The following is a 22,256-nucleotide window of genomic DNA, read 5'->3' as shown; positions in this document are numbered from 1 at the left end:
AATTATTATGCAGCACAACTGTTTTCAAAATTGATAAGACATGTTTCTTGAGCACAAAATCAGCATATTAAAATGATTTCTAAAGGATCATGTGACACTGAAGACTGGAGTAATGTTTTACCATCACAGGAATAAAACACATTTAAAATGTATTAAAATACAAGTTCTTTTAAATTGTAATATTTCACAAAACTACTTTTACTTTTTTTTTATTAAGGCAGCCTTAATGAGCACCTTCTTTCAAAAACATGTAAAAAAAAAAAAAAAAAACTTACTGATTTAAATTTTTTTTTTTTTTTATTTGCATTACATAAAATTTCAAAACAAGTGGCATTTATTTTAAAGATGATGTATACCAAGAACACATAAAACAATCAATGTTGTTTGTTAGAGAATACAGACCAGGACACGTGTAAACTGAAAATAAAGACCGGGACACTTTCTGGTTTTCAAACTTTGTGGAACATGTTTATTGTCAATATAATGAACTAAACAGTGGTTATTTTCCTAGGACACCTGTGTGAACTTGAGAGGAACCGACTTCAGAAATCCATGAATGGTGACCATTAGACAAACTGATTAAAAAAAATAATTGAAAAGGTTTTTCTGAGGAAAAAATATAATTTGCTTGCCACTTGGTTTGATATTTTGTATCTAAAGCAATGAAAATCTAAATCTAGTGTTTTTTTTTTTGTTTTGTTTTTTGGTGGTTCTGTTCTAACTCAGTAATAGTGTCTTACTCTGGTGTTTTGCAATATTACCATCTTTCTTTCTCAGTATTGCTTCATTCATTTACTATCTACAGTCAAACACACAACCAGTAGGAACACAGGCATGATAACAGTTAACCAAATAGAGTCTGGCTTTATTGAGAGGAACAAACACCTTTTGTCATTGAGACTTACATTTTGTTTGAGTCCACAGACCCAAAGCATTATAAAGTTTTTCACTCTATTTCACTTTCTTTCTTTCTTTCTTTTTTTTTTCTCATTCTCTTTTTTGGTTCTTGTTTTGTCATATTGAAAACAAGTTTAAAAGCAACGTTTCATTCAGTAGAGAGTAAACATACTATCGTATGTCATCATCATCACAGCACAAGACTCAAAAGTGTTAAGACCACTCGGTCAACCTGCAAAGGCGCAAAAAAACCTACAATACAGAGGGGGGAAATGTTAAATAAACAGCAAAACTCGAATTTAAGAACACGTTTTCAAGATCATCCACACTACTTCACAAATTGCCGCAATTTTATAAGAGCAAACATCAAGGATAATGTCTTTCATAAAGGAGCAGAAATAATAATACATCTGTTAGTTCCTGAGAATCGATCGGTTGGTGAGTGTGTTTGTGTGAGCGAGTTACAGCTGGTGTATTCAATATTGAAAACATACATGTAAATGTACAGAATTCATCAGCTCTGCAAACCACCTCTTCTGATAGTTGGAAATGCCCATTTGCTTGTTTTTGACGTTTTTCTCCTTTGGGCATGTCCGTTTGTCCTGTGGATTCTTCTTGGACATTCTAATCAAACTTAAACAGAAAAACTGGCAGTTCGTCCAGTTAAATCAGGTTGTCCATTCAGACACCAATTGAGATTAAGAGCTGAAGGCAAAAAAACTAATTTTCCCATTAGTGCTTCTGCTTACAAGAATAAAAAAAGACAAGCAAGAATCGCAATGCTCGGTGCTGTACAGTCAGAATGTGCTCGACTCTCACAAACCTAAGTAGTTCAACTGTAAGGCAGATTACGAGGTGCGCGTGTTCATGTGTTTGTGTGGACATCTTTCAGTACGAGACTCGAGATAAAGCTCACATTTCACTCGTGAGAGAATCATCAACTTCAGTTACTCAAACTCATCTATTTGCTAAATTAAAAAAATAAAATAAAATAATACTGTGCAAATTCCATCCAATTAAAGTTTCATCTTTAACCTGGAATGGCACCTCCATGTCTTTACTATAGAAGGTAAACTATGTTACAGGTGAAACAGTGGTGAATTTACCATAAATTCACACTAGTGCACACACAATAGTCAACATTTTACATTAGTTATTTCAGTACTAATGATAGCATGTGATCAGCTGACTGTGGTTGTCAAGGCAACCTATCGAGTCTAAGTGTGTATGAGAGACAGATCCTGCTCGAATAAGCTGGTACAGTGTCCATGTAGATGAAATGCACTAATACTGTGCAAATACAAGAGGTTTGACATTAATTTTCAATATTTACAAAGAGGAAAAATATATTAGGAGCACACTGATTGTGTCAGAATGTCTCTCTCCTGAATCTATACCTTTAACAGAGCGAGAGAGAGAGAGAGAGAGAGCGAGAGAGCGAGAGAAAGAGACTAAATGATGATATATATAAAACCACGCCTTAAAAATCCTTCAAACAGAAATGAAGTTCAGCTCCACTGAGGTAAACTATCACTTTCCAAAATAATTATCAAACAGCAAATTTGGAGGCATGGAAAAGTGAAGGAGAGGACGGAGGGGGAAAAAAATTAAAAGAGAGAGAGAAAGAAAGAGAGAGAGAGAGAGAGAGAGAGAGAGTTCCCTGTCTGTAGTGGTCTGCCCGGCAGGAAATAAGCCATCTCTATGGGCTACTCGAGTGACACACGGTATCACTGACATTATGGCATTATATTTCTTTATCCTTTTTTTAAACAAAACTAAGCTTCTTTTTTTTTTTTTTAAATATATATAGATATATATATATACTCATAAGTGATACTGTACAGCTCAGAAATATATTTTTTTTTACAATCAAGAAATAGATACAATTTGTATCAACAAGCAAAAGGTCATTTCTGGACATTTGATGTGTGGAAGCTTGCTGCTCAACTGCATGGGGGTCTGAACCTTGGAGCATAAGCAGCGGACAGCAATGTCTTAATTTACAAAAAAAGTTTCTAGTTTGCTCTAGAAACAATATTCTTCAGGATTTTCTTGCTCCTAGGTTCAGAGAAGAGGGGGAAGAGGAGAGACCCAACTGTAAAAACATCTTAAGAAAAAAAACAAAAACAAAACACATTTAGGCCTGAAACATACTCTATGTAAATACATCAATGTTGCTAAAGGCATGGTCACATTGGCAAAATGTTGTGGGCAAAAAGGGTCAGTTGACCAACTTGAACCCACTGCGAGATCAGTGTGGGCAGATCTTTCATTCTCACTGGAAATTCCCAATTCAGTGGATTACTACTGAAATGACTGCATTTCACCCACAAATAAAATAAAATTAAAAAAAAAAAAGCTAATAGATTATAGATATGACCACTCTAACACTTCTAGCAGGATTTCAAGTCATTGCATTCCAAAATGTGTCAATTCATAACACAAACAACTGCAACTCTGCCACAAGGAGTACTAAAGAGGGCAATAGTAATCTCACAATATGAGAGCATAAAATAACATTTTAAAATAGATGTTTTGCCAATGCCAGATTTTCTGAAGGCTCTTATTTTATTGTGTACTGCCTTTGATGTCACAGCTCAGAACGATCGCTTGTGAAGGACTTAGGAGAACGAGAACATTCTTGTGTTGCTATTAGTCAGAAAACTCACGTCATCATGTACACTTTCAATGCACTGACCAAGCATTAGTGTCTGCATTTCTGTATTTGCATAAATATGTTCTGGCCAAAAACATGTAAATACATGTAAATAAATAAAATACATGTAAACAAAAAAATAAACATTTAAAAATATTAATTTAGAAAAACCTCTTATTTAAAACTTAATAATGGCCTTCTGAAAGAAAGAAAAACTAAACTAAAAGGAAGGTAAACCGTCTGTGTTCGTATTAAAGCGCTGAGAGGAAGGATTTTGAGTCCAAGTCGAAAGCAGGGTCGGGGGGCGGTCGAGAGGCAGCAAGCAAACTGTCAGCCAAATGTCAGAAACAACCCAACAACAGCCTGGTGTTCCTTGTGTGTGTCGCACAGGAAGAGACAGGTAGGCAGTGTGTCACACCTTCCCACGAGCAGTAACGGGGCCCCACGGGGCAACACCTGTGCTCATGAAAAAAAAAAAAAAATGGAGCAATTTAAGTCTTTTGAAAACACCCAGAGCATCTCTGGATTGATAACATTCACGCTCTCCTGAAAATATGTTCATTTACAGGGGGGAGCAGATGAAAAGGAGTGGTCTATCGGCATCAATCAGGAAATAGATGCTGCACAAGAGCATTTTGCCGAACAGACGCATTCTCCTCCCCAGTTTGTGAATACTTTAACATAGTTATTGACTACCAAGTCAAACGTGAGTAGCACTCTCTGTCAAGCATAATGCTAACATGCTGTCTGGGAGAGATTTACTGAAGCCCATGCTTACCAAATGCTCAAACATCTCTCTTTAAATCTACAGTACAAGAACAACATTAAGGAAATACACATGGATAACTTCTCTTCAGCTAGATTTACCTAGTAATTTCCGATCAAAAAAAACGTACACCGATTATCTTTTTGGCTCAGTCTTTTAAAATGGCTTAGTAAATACACATCTGTGCATGAGCGCGAACAGACGTTGCAGGGCAGGTTTGCAGTTACAGCCCATCCAATTAAAACGTCTGAACTGCAGCATGGCAGAATCTAAACCTCTCTGTCCCAGTGCTCGCTTTTATAAAACAAATGTGACCTCCACAACTATTAAGCACTATTCACATTAACGTATGGTGAGGTCACTCCGATGTAAGGCCATAAAAGTTCAAAGGTCGTAGTTCATGCTTTGAGGTACGCAAGCGTTCATTCCGCTTTCCGAAATCACACATCAGGTCATCACGCACGCACGCAACAAAAAAAAAAAACACCACAGCGTCACATCATATTTACACGCGAATGCAAGTGAATACACATATACATACACAATACTATTCATATTGTGCAGGATCATTTCTGATCAGTTTTACCAAAGAGATTTCTCTCATGTAACTCCTTTTCAAAGGATAAATGTTATCACCCACAAAATAACACATTCTCAAGATCTGCCATCAAACTGGCAGGCAGAGTTGCTCTCTCAATGTGGATACACTTTTGAGTCTGCTTTATGAAAAATTTTTCAGGCCACCCTAAACCTCTAGAACATTTTGGCCCATCTCAGTAGCTGAATGGTCAGCAGGACTTCACAGAAGACTTTTGTTTTGTTGAGGGATCTCACTTTTCTATGCTAAACTTATCAGGTACAAGATCCAGGCTCCCATATGGCTTAACGGATGACATAAACTGATGCAGCATCAATGCTATCATGCTAGCCAACCTCCTAATGGATCCAATCCAATCATAATTACGTATGGGGGAAGGCCGTTTCTTCAGAGCTAAACAAAAACACAAAACATTTGAGTTGTCCAACTTCTCATCCGCTAGGATATCAACATATCATGTAGTGTTGTTGTTAGCAGCCTTTTGTGATGTGCTTAGTGGCAAGAGCGCAGTTTAGTGACGATGACGGCAGCCAGCTGCTGGGGATCGGTCATGTGAGGGTTCTTCTCCATGACTGAATGGACCACATATGCCGGGAAGATGTTACAGAGGTTTCGGTAGGTTTGATACTGGTGTTCTGGAATAGGGTGCCGCTCCTGGGATTCCCCCACTGGCCCACGAGCGGCGGGCGGTGGAGGCGGCACACTATCCCACGGGGACCTCCAGATCTGCTCCATCTTCTCGGGCATGCTGCGGACCATCACCCTCTCGCAACAAGGCATGAGTCCTCCCGCTAAACCATAGCCTCCGTAACTATAAGGTTCATTACCACACGGCAAAGGGTCCCAGCTGGCATGCTGCTCCCGACAAAGAGGGGGTCGGCGTTGGCGCAGTGGGTTGCTCTCGTAGAGCCGTGAGTCAGAGATGCTGTCCATGCGGGTCATGCCTAAGGACCGACCCTGCTGTGAGGGACTGGCAGAAGGCAACACATTCTGGGAGAGAGGAGGGTAGTCTCCTGGGCAGCTGGATCGAGCGCCAACAACCGGGTGTTGGGAGTGAGGCGCAAGGTGGGCGGAGGATTGCTTCCGAGGTCCTGGTTTGGGTTCATCCGTTCCGTAGCTCTGCACACGTGTCAAGGCCTCATGGTGGAAACCGTGAGCAAAGGCTTGAAGGCGTGTTTGTGCCAAAGGTTGCGTCGGAGCCTGCGCAGATGGCCCTTTCATGCTGTCGTCCAGGCTGCCCTCCAATGAGTTGAGGTACATCTCTCCACTGTAGGACGAGAAGGAGTCCGACGAATGGCTTCGGCCGGGTTCTGGGCACATACTAGGAGCTCTGCCAGGATATCCTCCACCCACCCCTACAGGTTCTGGCTGCTCAAGACTGCAGAAACTGTCCTGGAGGCTCATGGTGGAAAAGTCACTGAGCATGGAATAGTAGCCGTGGTCGCTTACCACAGAGTCGTATTTGGGAAACGGCTCACCGTAAGCCACAGATGCGCCTTGGCTATTGGTGACTAGGATGGGAGGATATTGGACACTGCCCGCATGCTCGAGCGAGCTGTGGGTAAAGTGCAGAGACCCTGGAACAGGGCTGCTTGCAGAGCGTGTGTTCAGAGCACCAGCTGCGTGACTTTTTGTCAGTGGCATAGTTGGAACGCTAAGCGCTGACACTAAAGATGGTACTGAACTGGCCTCGGCCTTCCGCGATGGACAGAGTCTCTCTTCCTGCTCACAGGCAACCGACCGGATACTGGGGTCAGACTGGCGCTTGGGTGCCACTCTCTTTGCCTCTGAGCTACCGTCTCCCTTGGCAGCAGAACCAGAGGTCCCACATTTTGCAAGTGCCCCCTCGCTCATTGTTTTTACAGCGGAGAGTTTGGCGAAGGCTCTGAGCTCATCTGCGACAGCCCGTTGTGGTTGGTTGGCTCTTTCTGGGTGGTAGTATTTGCACTTATGGCCGTACGTGCACTTCTTACCTGTGATAAAATCAATAGTGGCAGTTGAGCCAAACTTGTTACATCTGTGTTTTTTTTTTAAATATTAGATGTTTTTTTTTTTTTTATCACAGTATACTGATTTTTTTTATTTTAAATTCCATCTGGAAATTCTATTGCATGACAATTACCTGCATGAAAAAAATTATCTAATATATATTTTTAATATGCTGTGATGTTTTGAAATAAAGACAAATTAATTTCTCCATACTTTTGCTGTACTGACCATAAGGACACGGCTGCTTCTTGTGCTCTGGAACCACTGGTCGTTTGCGGAGAAAATTTTCCAGACTGGGTCCATGTCTGCCTAAAGGATCATCAGGAGGCATAAACCTACAAAACAAGCCAACAAACAAAAATAAGCACAACTATGATATGAATAATGGTTTAAATCTAAAAATTATTTTATGAAACAATATTGCTAATTTTATAAATATGAGACTTTATAAATATTATACAAAGTATGGTCATATTTTTCTGTCCTAAACTCTTCATTACTTGACTCTAGGGCTGGACGATATATCCTAAAATCTAAATCTTGATTAATTGAACATTTTACCTTGATTACGATTAATGAACCATTATTTTAAGGTTTGTACTGTAAATATGATTGACTATTAAAAGGTGGGATATTTTTTTCCTACTGAAAGAGTGCTCTGACATAACAGCTCACTTTCAACAGTTATTTTATCTATGGTTTGTAACATTTCTTACAGATTTCTGCTCGTTGTAAATCAGATACAGATAAATTAGCACAGTACCAGTACATTTATTTGAATGCTTTAATGAGAGAGCGATTGCATGTGTGAATTAGTCATATTGTCTCTCTATTAATTGTAAAGCTGTGGGTTGTAAGCAGTTACTTCAAAAGCAGAAAAATTTATGCTATAAACTTTTAAGTTTCTAAGCTACTTAGTGATAAATCACAGGACAGCGTTCACGAGTTTCTGCGCACTGTCACTGTCTGTGTGTTGACTCGGCATTTGAGTTTGCCTCCCTGTTGCTTCCATGCTGCTGACTGGACGGGGCGGAGTCACGTGACTACACACGCGGTATTAAGTTAAGGGGAAAGTATAAACAGGATTAAAAACTAAATATCCAACAATCTGAGGTTCTGAATTTCAGTTTCGATTACTTTGATTAATCGTCCAACCCTAATTGACGGCATTATGCAAATATTAAAGTGAACTGGAGTACTCTGCGGTCACAATGCATGTTAATAGTTTTGCGTGAGTGTGGCGTGAACCACTGCAGATAGTTTACACTACACTACTGCATCAGAAAAAGAGATATAAAAATGCACATTCATGGCATTTCTACATAAACTTATGATGACTTTTTTGGGCTAGCAATGTGTGGCTTTAAATCACACATAATTGGGAATAGGCAATTACGTAATCACAACAGGCCTTATCATGGGACCTTATTCCTAATCACTAAAAATCAAACTTAAGCAAATAAATGAGGACATTAATTAAAACTTATTTACAAAATAGAACAAGTGACTTAAGAGTTGAAACAAGTGACAGAGAAATAAAAAGTGAAAAAAGAAAAACAGAGAGAGAGAGTGAGAGAGAGAGAGAGAGAGAGAGAGAGAGAAAGAGGAACGCCATACGGGTGCGAGGGTGGAAAGCAGAAGACGCAAATGAGTGAGAGAGAGAAAACCCCGTCACCACGGTAACTGTGTGCGAGCATACTTGTCGTTGACGAAGCTGTACATAAGGAGTCGTTCCTCAATAAATTTCTTCCACTCCGGTTTCTCATTCTGCAGGTCTCTGTAGTTATCGTTGGACACAATGATCCCGTCTGAGTCGCAGGCCAGCTTGACAATAAAACGGTCATCGTAGCAAACCACTCGCCGGCCTTGGACTCTGCGAGAAGGTGTAAAGACGAGGATCTTTTCCTTTTCTAATTTTCGCAGGATCTCCTGATCTGAGGATGAGGGTGACATCACACATCATCACTTCCTGTGACCTCATGCACAGACATACGCAAACTTGTATAAACATCACAGCACAGATGGACGATCTCACTGGGCACATGCTAGCTCCTCAGAGATGTTCATACAAGCAAATAAAAACATCTCTTGAGGGTAACATAATCTGAAATGGTTCACTGTATCTAACAACATACAGGAAGGGTGAAAAGTATAATATAATTTAAAACCTAATTCAAACCTGAAAATAAACAGGATGTTTTAGGATTTTAGAACATTTATAAAAAAAAAAAAAAAAAAAAAAAAAAAAAAAAAAAAAAAAATTATATATATATATATATATATATATATATATATATATATATATATATATATATATATATATATATATATATATAAATAATAATAATAATAATAATAATAATAATAATAATAATATATATATATATATATATATATATATATATATAATGAAAAAATTAAGAATATTTGTAAGTCACTAAACAAATATGCAAATCTGTGATATTGATCGTGAAATTTGTCTCAATTAAAGCATAAGATGCTATGTGGTTCCTTCTCAAATCACGCTTGAGAACGATCATCAGGATTTACAAACTTCTGGAAACAGCAGCAGGGAAAGAAGGACAAACAATACCAATACATTCTAAAACTATCAATTGTACTATTGTATTGTACTATCAAGTAAACTTTTCACTCAAATTGTTATACTTATTTTAAAAACTATATTAGATATGTTAAATAAGAAATTGAAGCATTTAAACTGGTGATCTCATTCTTAGACCCACTGTATATTAACACAAACTCGTACTTCTGGGAAGTGTTATCTCGTCATAGGAACATTATTTTCTGCAGGTTCCTTTCGCTTCTGTGGTACCTTTGATTGGTGCATCAGGTCTTGACTGTTCCTTCCTCCATGCTGGGACGAAAACTGTGATATCTTTGTGGCCCTTCTCCAGGAACCAATCAACAGCCAGTTGAATGCCCAGGCATGAGAACAACTCTTTGTTTCCATGGCTACAAAATAATATTACCAACATCAAATTACACGCATACAGACATACACTCACTTCACTCATTGATTGAACATTTCTCAATACTAAAAGCATTTCAAAACAGGAACATTAAGATAATTTCTCCAAAAGACTTCCTGCAATAACATTCATTTCAGGAGTAAACAACAATAGTGAGAATTTGATGACTCTCTAGTTCACAGTTCCCCAGTTTATGACTAATCTCATCTACATGATATTAGTCCAGAGCCTTAAAGGGATAGTTCACCCAAAAATTACAATTCTGTCACCATTTACTCAACCTCATCTCATTCCAAACCTGTATGAATTTCTTTCTTCTGCGGAAAACAAAAGATATTTTAAACAATGTTAGTAACCAAACAGTTTTGGTCCCAACTGACTTCCATTCTATTTTTTTGTCCATATACATGGACAAATTTTATTTGTATAGATAAAATGTATTTATCCATATAATATACATTTATAATATAACCAAAACATTCTTCAAAATATCTTTTTTTAACATTCCACAGAAGACAGAAATGCATACAAGTTTGGAAAGACATGAGTGCAAGTAAATGATTTTTGGCTAGACTATCTTTTTAAAGTCGACATGAAATAAAAATTGACTACAGATGTATGATACACCAGTAAAAAATTGGTTATTCATTATTAAGAGATTTAGTAATTCACAAGTATCTGTGAATTTTGGATATTTAATTGTGCATGTTTTTTTCTTCTATTTTACCATTTAAATTAACTTTAATGTCAAATATCACACACCTTATTGTTTTTCATTGTTTACAATTTTAGAAATTTTAATACCAGCCATTAGATAACATCTATTGGTTATCGGCCACAAATAATTCATTATCAGTCAGATTTTAATATCGGTACATCCCTAAAATTGACCCATTTACTTTCAAAATGAACGAAAAAGCATGTAGGTCCTGTCAGCAATTACAGAAATTGTCTGTTTTTAAATATGCAGAAACATGAGTTTGGTCCTCATCAGCATTTACCTCATGGCAACATTGGATCCATCAATCACAATTGGTCTGAGGTTGTCATACGTGTCTGATGGGTCTTCTTCCAGTGATGCCTCGGGACTTACGGCTTCTTTGGCTCCCACCGCCCGTGGTGCTAAACTTGCAGTGCCCGCTGCTGCCTGGCTCTCCGGATCTCCTTTATTCCCTAGCCGCACTAGCTCGGCCAATACATCATTGATTAGCGCGCTGGACCCCAGTTTACTCAGCACAGACTCCACCTGCTCTCCAGAGTAGCCCAGTTTAAGAGCAAAGTCCATTTTGGTTTGGTAATCTCGATCGCTGGTTTGACGTAAGGGCATTTGGGCTGTGGAGACGGGAGGAGCAAGGGCTCTCTGGGAGGGGTCGGTGCGGGTATCATCTGCACGTAACTCCTGTAAGGTGCTGCTCTGGCTGAAGCTGGGACGGTCCAAACAAGAGGAGCGGCACAGCTGCCGGTGAGGTTTGGTTGCTACGAGCGGGTCCCGCCTCCTTCCCGTCGCTCCTTCTCCTGAGCCCGCTGTGTCAACACCTCCTCCAGAACTCCCGCTCCGTGACCGCGTCTCTCCTTCGCTCTCCGAACTGGTCCCCTCTTCCCCAGCTTCTTCATCCTCCTCTTCCTCTTCTTCTGGAGAGTCGTGGCCAGCAGCAGCTGGCGAGGGCTGAGGGTCGCGGCAGCCGCGGTGCTCCATCTTCAGCCGCTGCAGCATAGCGCAAGCAGCTGTTACCTGTGCATGACCTCCCTGAAGCTCCAGTGCATGGTCCCTCACCTGCACCACGGCGCAGCTCTCGTACTCAATAGCTGCACGTAGGGCATGCAGTCGCCGCTGCAGCCAAAGAGTCAAACGCTCACGGTGCTTATGCACAGGACTGATCAGCGACACAATGTACTCCTGAGAGAAAGAGAAAATATTATGGATCGATCATTTGCCTTGGTATTAAGCCATTTTTATTCATTATTAATAGAATTTACATTCAAATACTTTTTATGTGGGGTAACTTCATGCCAATTTTTTTAAAATGTAGCTACACATTCAAACCAATTTAAGAAAGGCACAAAGATGGCCTACCATCAGTCATCTTAATTTTGATTACTTATCAATATGCTCCTGATTTTCTAAAAAAAAAAAAACTGCAAAAAAGGTCTATAGACAATATTTAACAATCACTAGAGCTTGAAATTACAGCATTATATAGATAGACAGAACATTACAGAAACAATACTACAACTGCTATTTGTATTCAGCAAGGTGCATTAAGTAGTTATTTGTTATATAAAGAGTTTCTATTTCTGTTTCTAAAAAGCTGTTCTTCAAACTTACTGTTCATCCAAAAAAAAAAAAAAAAGATTCTGAGCACCAAATCAGTATATTAGAGATTTCTTAAGGCTCATGAGCACAAAGTCGGTTTCTCCGGTTTCTTCACAATGAGCCGGATAGCTTTTCAAAGTACACTGCGCGAACACAGAGCTCGACACGTGCAATAGAGAGGCATCCTTATCTACTGATTTCTTTTCCAAAGCTTATGAGCGATTAAAAAAAAAGTCTTTGTGCTCGTTTAAACTAGAATTGTGTTGTATATCTTACACTCGCACTCGTCAACGCGGGAGTCTATTGTTGCTGTCGTCTTCAGTCGTTTGTTGTTCTTGTTCTGTCTCCTCTGTTTCAATCCCGACCGTGAAACAACGGTCGGGGCCCGTATTGCCACCTTGTGGACAAATGCTGCGTTCACGCCATGTCGAAATTACCGTAATTACGAGATGACAACAAGTGATGTTCTGCTCGTAGATGTTCACGTCATCGGACTCGAAATTAAGCATTTGTTTGGCAACACCGTCAACACCTAAAATGAATCTGTAGCTGGTAAAGCGGTCACGTGGTAAAAGTCGGATTTACAAGAGTTCTACGAGGACGAGAAAACTTTTTATACACCGATATCACGAAATTACTGTAATTCCGACATGGCGTGAACGCATGCAAACTAATTTGTGCAAAAAACAAAGCGCATGTGCGAGCTGCGCATACAACGATATTCGCATCGCGCGCAGTGTCCGCTTACACAAGCTCAGGGGTTTTCAATAATTTAGATGCCATGCTCCCCCAACTTAAAAGGGATCTATCTTTCCTTGTGTGTGCAAACATACTTGGCAACAAAGCTCTTTCTGAATTATATAGACCCAATATATACACTGAAAAAAATAAGTTAGATTTATTACTTTTTTCAGCTCATTTTATTAATGTAGCCTTAATGTATTTATTTAATTTTAATGTATTTTTTATATATATATAATCTAATTTAATCTTTTTAATAGATTAATAGATTAATAACTAATATTTGTAATAATTTTTAATACATTTAATTTTAATTTAATCAAATTTATTTACACTTTGTTGTTGTTTTTTGTTTTGTTTTGTTTTTGTTTTTTACAGTTTTTCCACTACACTTTTTCATGGACCCTTGTCACTCTCTTGCGGCCCCCATTGAAATCCCCTGCCCTCGTACACATATAGGATTAAAACTGCAGACTGAAAGACTGAAAACACTGAAGACTGAAAATTCAGCTTTAATGACTGTAATTAATTGTAAAAATACAATTTTAAAATGAAATAAATTAAAGTATAAAAGTTATTTTAAATATATACAGTTGTGGTCAGAATTATTGGTACCCTTGATAAATATGATCAAAGATGACAGTAAAAATAAATCTGCATTGTTTATTCTTTTGATCTTTAATTCATAAAATTAGCACAAATCGAACTTTTCATTGAAGGAAAAGAATTGAAAGTGGGGGGAAAAGTCACATTATGAAATAAATGTTTACCTACAAAACACGTTGTCCACAATTATTGGCACCCTTTTATTCAATAATTTTTGCAACCTCCTTTTGCCAAGATAACAGCTCTGAGTCTTCACCTATAATGCCTGATGAAACACCTGACAAGAGATCAGAGACCATCTCTCCAGATCCTTCAGATTCCCAGCTCCATGTTGGTGCTTCTTCTCTTCAGTTCACTTCACTCATTTTCTTTACGGTTCAGGTCAGGGACGACCATGGCAGAAGCTTCATTTTGTTCGTTTTGATGTTTGTTTTGGATCATTGTCCTGATGGAAGATCCAACCACAGCCCATTATAAGATTTCTAGCAGAAGCGGTCAGGTTTAGATTTTTTATCTGTTGGTATTTGATAGAATCCATGATACCATGTATCTGAACAAGATGTCCAGGACCTCCAGCAGAAAAATAGGCCCACAACATTAAAGCTCCAGCATTATATTTAAACCGTGGACATGGGGTACTTTTTATCCATGTGTGCACCAAATCCATCTGGTGGGTTTGCTGCCAAAAAACTATTTTTTTAGTTTCATCTGACCATAGAAGCCGGTCCTGTTTGAAGTGCCAGTCGTGTCTGATAACTGAATATGCTGGAGATTGTTTCTGGATGAGAGCAGAGGATTTTTCTTGAAACCCTCCTGAACAACTTGTAGGTGCTGTTTGATATTTTTTTTAGGTTTTCTGAGACTCAAGACTCAACTAATCTCTGCAATTCTCCAGCTGTGAACCTTGGAGAGTCTTTGGCCACTCAAACTTTCCTCCTCACCGCGCATTAGGACGATATAGACACACGTCCTCTTCCAGGCAGATTTGTAACATCTTTAGTTGATGGGAACTTCTTAATTATTGTCCTGATGGTGGAAATGGGGATTTTCAATGCTTCAGCTATTTTCTTACAGCCACTTTCTGTTTTGTGAAGCTCAACAATCTTTTGCTGCACATCAGAACTAAATTCTTTGGTTTTTCTCATTGTGATGAATGATTAAGGGAATTTGGCATTTGTGTTTCCTCATGTTTATACTCCTGTGGAACAGGAAGTCATGGCTGGACAATTTCATGTTCATGATCACCCTGGTGTGCTAAAAAAACAAAAATCTGTATATGAATGGGAATATACTTCAGAGATATTTTACTCATAAAAAATTCTAGGGGTGCCAATAATTGTGGCCAACGTTTTGTAGCAAAAAACATTTATTTCATAATGTGATTTTTTCCCCCCACTTTCAATTCTTTTCCTTCAATGAAAGGTTAGATTTTTGCTAATGTTATGAATTAAAGATCAAAAGGATAAACAATGCAGATTTATTTTTTCAGTCATCTTTGATTATATTTACCAAGGGTGCCAATAATTCTGACCACAACTGTATATATAGAAATAGTACTGTTTTCCTGTATTTTTTTATCAAATAAATGCAGCTGTGGTAATCATAAAAAAAAAGAAAAAAGTTTGAACGGTAATGTATACAAAAATGTTAAATATTTCATATGTATATTTGAAACATCTTTCTTTATACATCATCTTTTTATTACAAGTTTTTATGTATCAAAGTTTGACATGACTATAATTGATTGTTGGGTCTGCAAAGGTTCAAATTAGCTTTTCATAAACATTTTTAATGTTTTTTTCTTGTAAAATCTAACACATGCAAGTTGTCTCTGAGCTTCTTTTGTTTGTATACAGCTAACTCATTATTTAATCTTTAAATCAGCCAATTTACAGAGGTGAGCATAGTCACTGAAGACAATCGCAGTGACGCAAGTGCCCTTGTGTCACAAACTGTTCCAAATGATGTGCTGTGAGTCATGGAAAATCTTCATATACAGCACTGTGCAAAAGTCTTGTGCACATCAGTATTTTCACCCCCAAAAATTGTTTTAAGCCAGTTATTTATATCTTTTGCTGTAGTGTCAGTAGGAAATATCAGTTCACATTTCCAAACATTTATTTTTCCATTAATTGTAATAATGTTTGAATACACAAGGAGTCTGACAACAGCTGGTGCTCCACACTGAGATCTGATCTCACCATCATCGAATCAGTCTGTGATTACATGAAGAAATCGATGAAACTGAGACAAACTGTGGCCGTGTCTCCAAGACGCTTGAAGAAACCGACCTGCAAAGCAATCTGAAAAACGATGCGCACTTCATACCTGGGCAAAAGCTGTTTTAAATGCAAAGGGTGGTCACACCAAATATTGATTTGATTTAGTTAATAGAAGTTAATTGATAAATAAAATCTATTTATGACAGTATTTTTGAAAGCATCCTCACTTTACAGCATGTTTACACGAGTACCTAAAACTCTTCACAGTACTGTTGCTTTGCAGGTCGGTTTCTTCAAGCATCTTGGAGACACAGCCACTGTTCTTCTGAATTTAGTGTGTCTCAGTTTCAACTGTTTCTTCATGTAATCACAGACAGACTCGATGATGGTGAGATCAGATCTAAGTGTGGAGCACCAGCTGTTGTCAGACTCCTTGTGTATTCAAAAATCTCAGTGGATTATTACAATTAATGGCCAAATGAATGTTTGGAAATGTCAATTGATATTTCCTACTGACACTACAGCAAAATATATAAATAACTGGCTTAAAACCATTTTGGGGGGGTGAAAATACTGACATGCACAAGACTATTGCACAGTGCTGTATGTGTGTGTGTGTGTGTGTGTGTGTGTGTATATATATATATATACACACACACACACACACACACACACAAACATACGTGTGAGTGTGTGTCTGTGTTTGTATGTTAGGCTGCTGGGCGGAAGAAAAAAAAAAACAGTTCAGTATTGTAAACAATTTCAATGAGAAAAAAAGAGAAGCTACTTTGGGTGTGGCTACGGTTGAACTTCCCAGAGAGGAAATGATACTGTGGTAATGATTTTTTGTTCAGTTTCAGAAAACCTTCACATTTTCTTAGCCTTTGAATCTGAGCCCATTCCATTTTCCTTCAGCAGATTCCTGCACATCTGCCATAATTTTCTGCCATTTCCAAAACTTATTTAACTAAAGCTGAAAGTAGTAAATATTAAACAATTAAAATATTGATAATTCTATCTAGCTCTATCAAGGTTTATATGCATCTAATATGTGTGTGTAAAGTGAGTGAGAATATGTGAATCTGCGTGTGCATGTGTGTGCATCTCTGTTTGTTTTTGTGTGGGGTGAGAGGGATGTGTATGTGTAGGTTGAGAGTGTGTGCGTGTGCATGTGTGTAGAGAGAAAACCGATAGCACCATCCAGCTACGAGAGTCTCCTCTGCGCTCATGACACCGGTTGCCAAGCAACACAGCCCTGTCATCAGCTAACTGCTTTTTAGCAGTCACGACTAACACAACGCAGTGTTCTCTGGGAAAGCCTGGAACACACACACAAACAAGCAGCGCACATATTACATTTACACCGCTCAAAGAAACCATACACTCCATGTGCAAAGCCAAAATGCATGTATAAAGAAGCACACATGCATGCTTCACTAATAAACACCTACACACAGAACTGGAGCTCTCCTCGCACATTCAACAGAGAGAGAGAGAGAGATTTTGAGAGAGTGTTTGTTTGCATTCGAAACGAATAATATCACTTTAAACTGACAGCGTACACAATCTTCCCCGTCTCTCTCTCTCTGCAGATGTGCCGTACTGAAGAATTTCCTCCCCAGCGTGACATAGCTGCTGTTCTGAGTCGTGACGCTGACTCCAGCAGCATGTTCCCCTGGGCACTGAACCGCATCGTCTGCACTCGCAAGCCACGGGCCCCAGCTGAGGATCACAGCTTCAACTGCAGTTCTGAGATCAGCTGCGTCACGCAGTCAGCGACAGTGGTCCACCACGGCAGACTGAGAAGCTGTTCTAAAATCAGTGAAATAGCCTGCAGTAAACCTGAACGATTATGGTTTTAATCATCTCTATAGCTTGAACAGAGAGTTGCATATTATAGTATTGCTGGACAGGACAGGAACACAATTTACCTTTACATAGCAGACATACTGTAAGTTTTTGCTATTTTGATTTGTTATAACGTCTTCATACATCTGAAACAAAAGTAAATATTCTGAGATTTTCTGTGATACCACAGGCTTGTGGTCAATATGATATTATAATATTTAACACATTATTATTATCATCATCATCATCATGTTAAAAGGTATTCATACAATTACAAAAAAATTATACATATATAAATATAAATTACTATTATTATTAATGTTATTATACTATTACTATTATTATTCAACATTAATAATAAATACAAAAACAATGAATTATTTTTAAAATCTGATAATGATAATAATACTAGTATATTAATTATTATTATTGTTATTATTATTAATCATAAAATGCATTAATTGATATAAAAGGCATTTAAATAACAATAAAACTGTATATTACTAATATATTTCAATCTAAATATAGTAATAATAATAATAACAATAATACAAAATTTACTTTATTATGAATGTTTTTTAACATCTGTATTAAAACATTATGTTTTGTATGCATCAAATTATCCAGATCAGCTGCATCATGTAGTCAGTGTGTGCAGTCCACCACAGCAGACTGAGAAACTGCTCTGAGATCAGCGAAACGTTAATAATTCTAGTATAGATATAAGTGGCCAAAAGCGCCATACAAATGAACACAAAGTAACTGAAAAGCTGATAACTGAAAACTATTTGAAATAACTGACGTAAACCAGAAAAAAAAGACTCACACCAAGTTTTAAATAAAAAGGGAGGGGAAAAAGGGTCAGCTGCTCATTCATACAGTCATGTTCATTAGGATGTGTCTGACGTAAATTTACGCTTTCTCTCTAAATTACCCGGCCAGCTTTAAGAACTGATCAGGAAATTGCTGCTGAGTGGGTGGGAGAGGTCTGTGTGCATGCTGCACATGAAAACACAAGGAAGAAATGAGGAGAAAGCTGAAATATTCCTCCTTGGGTGAAAAGGTGTGAGCCCGTTCCTTAGTAAGAAAGAGCCAGAGAGCAGAGATTGGACACAATCAGCCTTTTGCAAAGGTAAGACTTCAAATAAAACATTAAAGGGCCAGTGAACAAATATAGGAAGGCTCCATTCTGTCACGCCAAACACTTCACTGACTGCAGAGAGAAACTGCAGCATAGTGAGGCAGAATGACCATCTCATGGACAAACAAGTGGCCCATCATGTGGGGGCAGCTTTTAGTGAGCCGAGTGGCTCATGAGTGGACCACCAAATTTCATCTTTTTCTAAACACACAAGTCATATCTCATGTCCTAAAAATCACACAATACTCTGCGACTCATACAGCCGGCAGCAAAACAACACAAGTGTATTCAGCAGACGCACCACAAACAAGCTGAACAACAGAATGCATCCTCCTCTTAAAAGTCTCCCTCCTTCTCCTTTTCTTCCCTCGCTCTTCCCCTTTCATTTCTGCCTTGTTTTCCTTCTCTTTTTCCCTTCTCTTCTCCTCACCTCCTCCACAACACAGGCGTACAATCAGCAAGGCCACCATGCACTCGAGCACACACACAGGTTTATGCTGGTTTGTCTCATAGCAACAAGTGGAGTCTCTATGCTGGAGCTCATGGCTAGATGAAGCTCATTTAAGGCCCACGGTGCAGCTCCGAGCTCAGGCACTCAGTCTAAAGACAGTGGGTGGCAGCATCTTATGGTGCAGTTATGACAAAATAATCAGCAGGAGGTGAAAGCATGCACTCGTACAAAGATGCACAGACAGAAGGCCTCTTCTTACCTGAAGCTGCATTCTTTACTTTTTAATGCTCTAAGTGCATGCAAAACACAAACACAGGCAAATGCAGAAGCAATAGGCCGGTGCTGTGACACTGACATGTATGCACAATGCCAAACATGCGTGTGTGTGTGGACAACTGCCTTGACTCTGTTTGGCCCAATCAAGGACACCTAATTTCTCATGACCAGCATCCTGCAAGTGTAATGCCTCATGCTTACAGTGGACAAAGAGTAGGAAAAAGTTTATCATTGAAGAATACCTGCCTCTAAATAGAAAAATACACCATTTTAAGGATGCATGATACACGTTTGGCTATACTTGTGAGGGCCAAATGTTTGAAAATAGCCTATAATGACAAATATCAAAGATCTACTTGTCGACTTTGGAAGCGCCCACACTATTTGAGCAGCTCATAGGCCTACATCATGTTTTGCTTCAGCTCTAATAATGTCAACAGGTTTGTGTGAGTATCAGGTTTAAAGATAAAGTAATAAAATTTTATTTATATAAAAAAGTATTCTTATAAAAGTATATTTATATTTTTAAAAAAGCATATATATGTGATAGGACCTCCTTTTTAGGCTATAGCTTCAAAAGTCAACGAGTGTATATGTTTGCGCGCCTTCTGTCAAACTGAACTCAGTAAACCTCTGTAAAACGTGAGTCGTGAGCATCAGTTCTGGTCGTGATTTAAAGATCATTTCGCAACACCTGAAACAATTACAATGGTGTATATTTGACTTAATCATGTAAGCAACAAGCAAACTTCATATTTTGCCCATGAAAGTAAAAACAGACCCGAAAATGTTATGAAATAAGGAGCTTGAATGGCGATGTCGGTCGTGCTCGCGCAGCTCTCCTGCGACACACACGCTCTCTCTCTCACACACACACACTCACTTTAGCTTTAGTGCAGTCTTCTTCCTTGCCGTCCTCGATGTTTACGATGATACTGGAGCCGGCGTTGGGGCTGTTGCAGCTGGGCTCGGCGGTGCTGTAGCTCACTCTGACCCGGAAAACCCGCTGGATGTGCGGGATGCAGCGCTGGAGCGCAGGGCCTGCACCGGCGGGCGCGGCGAGCTCCAAAACCATTTATCAGACGGATAAATAAGCGATCACGACGCGCTCCGGAACACTGGCACGCATTCGCCCTGCGTCCTGCTTCATGGGTGGAGCAGCAGGGGAAAGAAATAAAGTCATGGGAGGATGCAAGTTTGTCTGCGGCCGAGCATAACGGCAAACGTACGGGACGCGCTACATAAGCATCTATCATCCATCTCCATCCCTCCTTCTCCTCTCTCGCCCTCCCTTCCTCACTTCCCTCCCTCCCTACAGCGGCCCCGACTGCACCCACCGCCTGCGCTTCGGTAACACGTCGGACGCCCCCTGTCGCTGCGCTCGGACGGGCAGAGCCGCAGAAAGTGTGTGTTATTGCTGCCTCCGTCTCAGCGTTTTGAAGCACGTGGGTGGACGGGACTCCGGTAATGCAGCAACCGAGGGTTAAAAATACACCGGACACGTTGAGCGCTGAATGCGCTGTCCGATATGACCGTCAGACACCAAACTTTATTGTTCAGAAGGTTGATACACCATTTAGCTGTCGTTGTTCTGAAATCTTTTTTAATGAAGTATCAGACTATGAACAATGCTGGGCAGCTGCGTCGCCACGAATGCTAAAACTGTTGCAGTTCTCGGTAGCTATGAGATAACGTTTATTTTTAATTGTGGCTTTTTAGTAGTGAAGGTCTGTTTAGCGATGCATTTCCTGGACAATAACTGAGTTTTAGAGCGCCTGCCTTGCATTTTCTATTGTCTGTTTTGAATCAGAAGTGTGATGTCCGTTTCGCGAATGAATCATTCTTCTGAGTCGATTCTATTTATGAGTTGCTCAAACGTGGATCGCGATTCGGTCTGAATCATTGGAACGGTTCAGTCGCGAACTGAATCATTTGGTTTCTTAAAAACAGTTACTGGATTAAGTGAGATTTGTCTATAAGCAGTGTTGGGCTCGTTACTCAAAAAATGTAATTTATTACTCGTTAGTTACACCTTTAAAAAGTAATATTACTACTTATTACTTTCTGGCAACAGTAATTAGTTACTACTAGTTATATTACTTTTCCTTCACACAACCTACAGAAGTTGTAATTGTGCATCTTCCCCATAAAATTCTAAAATGTTACTAACAACATATTTGTGCCAAAATCCACACTGCATCGCAGTCGGTAGTTATTACAAACACTCAATGGTGATTGATAGTGACTTTTAAGTAGGCCTAAAAGTGTTGTATATTAATCTAATTAATTGTCATGTGTAGCTTGAAGCAAATTGTAGCAATAATTTCTCTGTTACCCATATACAATTATATTTCATGATGTTTTGTTTTCCAAAAAGATTTTATTAGTAATATAATTTATATCAGGATCAGAGGAGGCAAGCCATGTAATGCCAGAGTAAAGTAATGCCACAACTTACACAATGGTGTTCAGATCATCTTTTCTCCTGACAAAATCAATGTAATGGCAATTTTCCATACGCTGAATGTAAGCTTCCAAGCTTGCCTGCTGCACTGACTTCATGTGTCTGTGCGAGTCGTGATAATTAAAATAAATCTTGAAATTATTGGATTTCAAATCAGAAATCATCAAAAGTAACTAAGTAACAAGCTGTTTTATGGATGGTAACTAATATTATTACTGAAATCTTATTAGCAAGTAGTTACACTACTAGTTAGGTGATGATACGCGGAGCAACTTTTTGAGCAATGTCGCCGAGTGA

At 38.9% G+C, this 22,256-nt stretch overlaps 1 protein-coding gene across 4 annotated transcripts; it reads right to left on the bottom strand.

Annotated features, from left to right (window-relative positions):
• Positions 1–443: 443 nt before the first annotated feature.
• Positions 444–21,675, bottom strand: zc3h12b (zinc finger CCCH-type containing 12B). 4 transcript variants are annotated; one of them, XM_048187191.1, is made up of 6 exons: positions 20,379–21,675; positions 10,898–11,793; positions 9,740–9,879; positions 8,606–8,840; positions 7,120–7,241; positions 444–6,890 (listed from the first exon to the last, which is right to left on the bottom strand). In XM_048187191.1, the coding sequence occupies exons 1-6, from the start codon at positions 20,568–20,570 to the stop codon at positions 5,410–5,412; spliced, it is 3,066 nt and encodes a 1,021-aa protein (XP_048043148.1). In that variant the 5' UTR covers positions 20,571–21,675; the 3' UTR covers positions 444–5,409. The 4 variants fall into 4 exon arrangements, with proteins under 4 accessions (XP_048043148.1, XP_048043149.1, XP_048043150.1 ...); XM_048187192.1 differs by having other exon boundaries at positions 7,135–7,241; positions 20,379–21,673; XM_048187193.1 differs by lacking the exon at positions 20,379–21,675 and adding an exon at positions 12,487–13,017.
• Positions 21,676–22,256: the final 581 nt, after the last annotated feature.

This window comes from Megalobrama amblycephala, linkage group LG4, assembly GCF_018812025.1.
Source record: "Megalobrama amblycephala isolate DHTTF-2021 linkage group LG4, ASM1881202v1, whole genome shotgun sequence".
NCBI classification, from domain to species: domain Eukaryota; kingdom Metazoa; phylum Chordata; class Actinopteri; order Cypriniformes; family Xenocyprididae; genus Megalobrama; species Megalobrama amblycephala.
The sequence above is the reverse complement of the archived record's forward strand: the minus strand, read 5'-3'. Positions and strand labels throughout refer to the sequence as shown.

Bases quoted from the DNA above. Each gene is read 5' to 3' on its own strand.
- zc3h12b (XM_048187191.1), bottom strand. From the start codon at position 20,570: ATGGTTTTGGAGCTCGCCGCGCCCGCCGGTGCAGGCCCTGCGCTCCAG. The intron at 9,880-10,897 runs GTAAATGCTGAT...ATTATTTTGTAG, and splicing joins GGATCCAATGTTGCCATGAG to CCATGGAAACAAAGAGTTGT. The intron at 6,891-7,119 runs GTATGGAGAAAT...ATTTTATCACAG, and splicing joins TTATGGTCAGTACAGCAAAA to GTAAGAAGTGCACGTACGGC.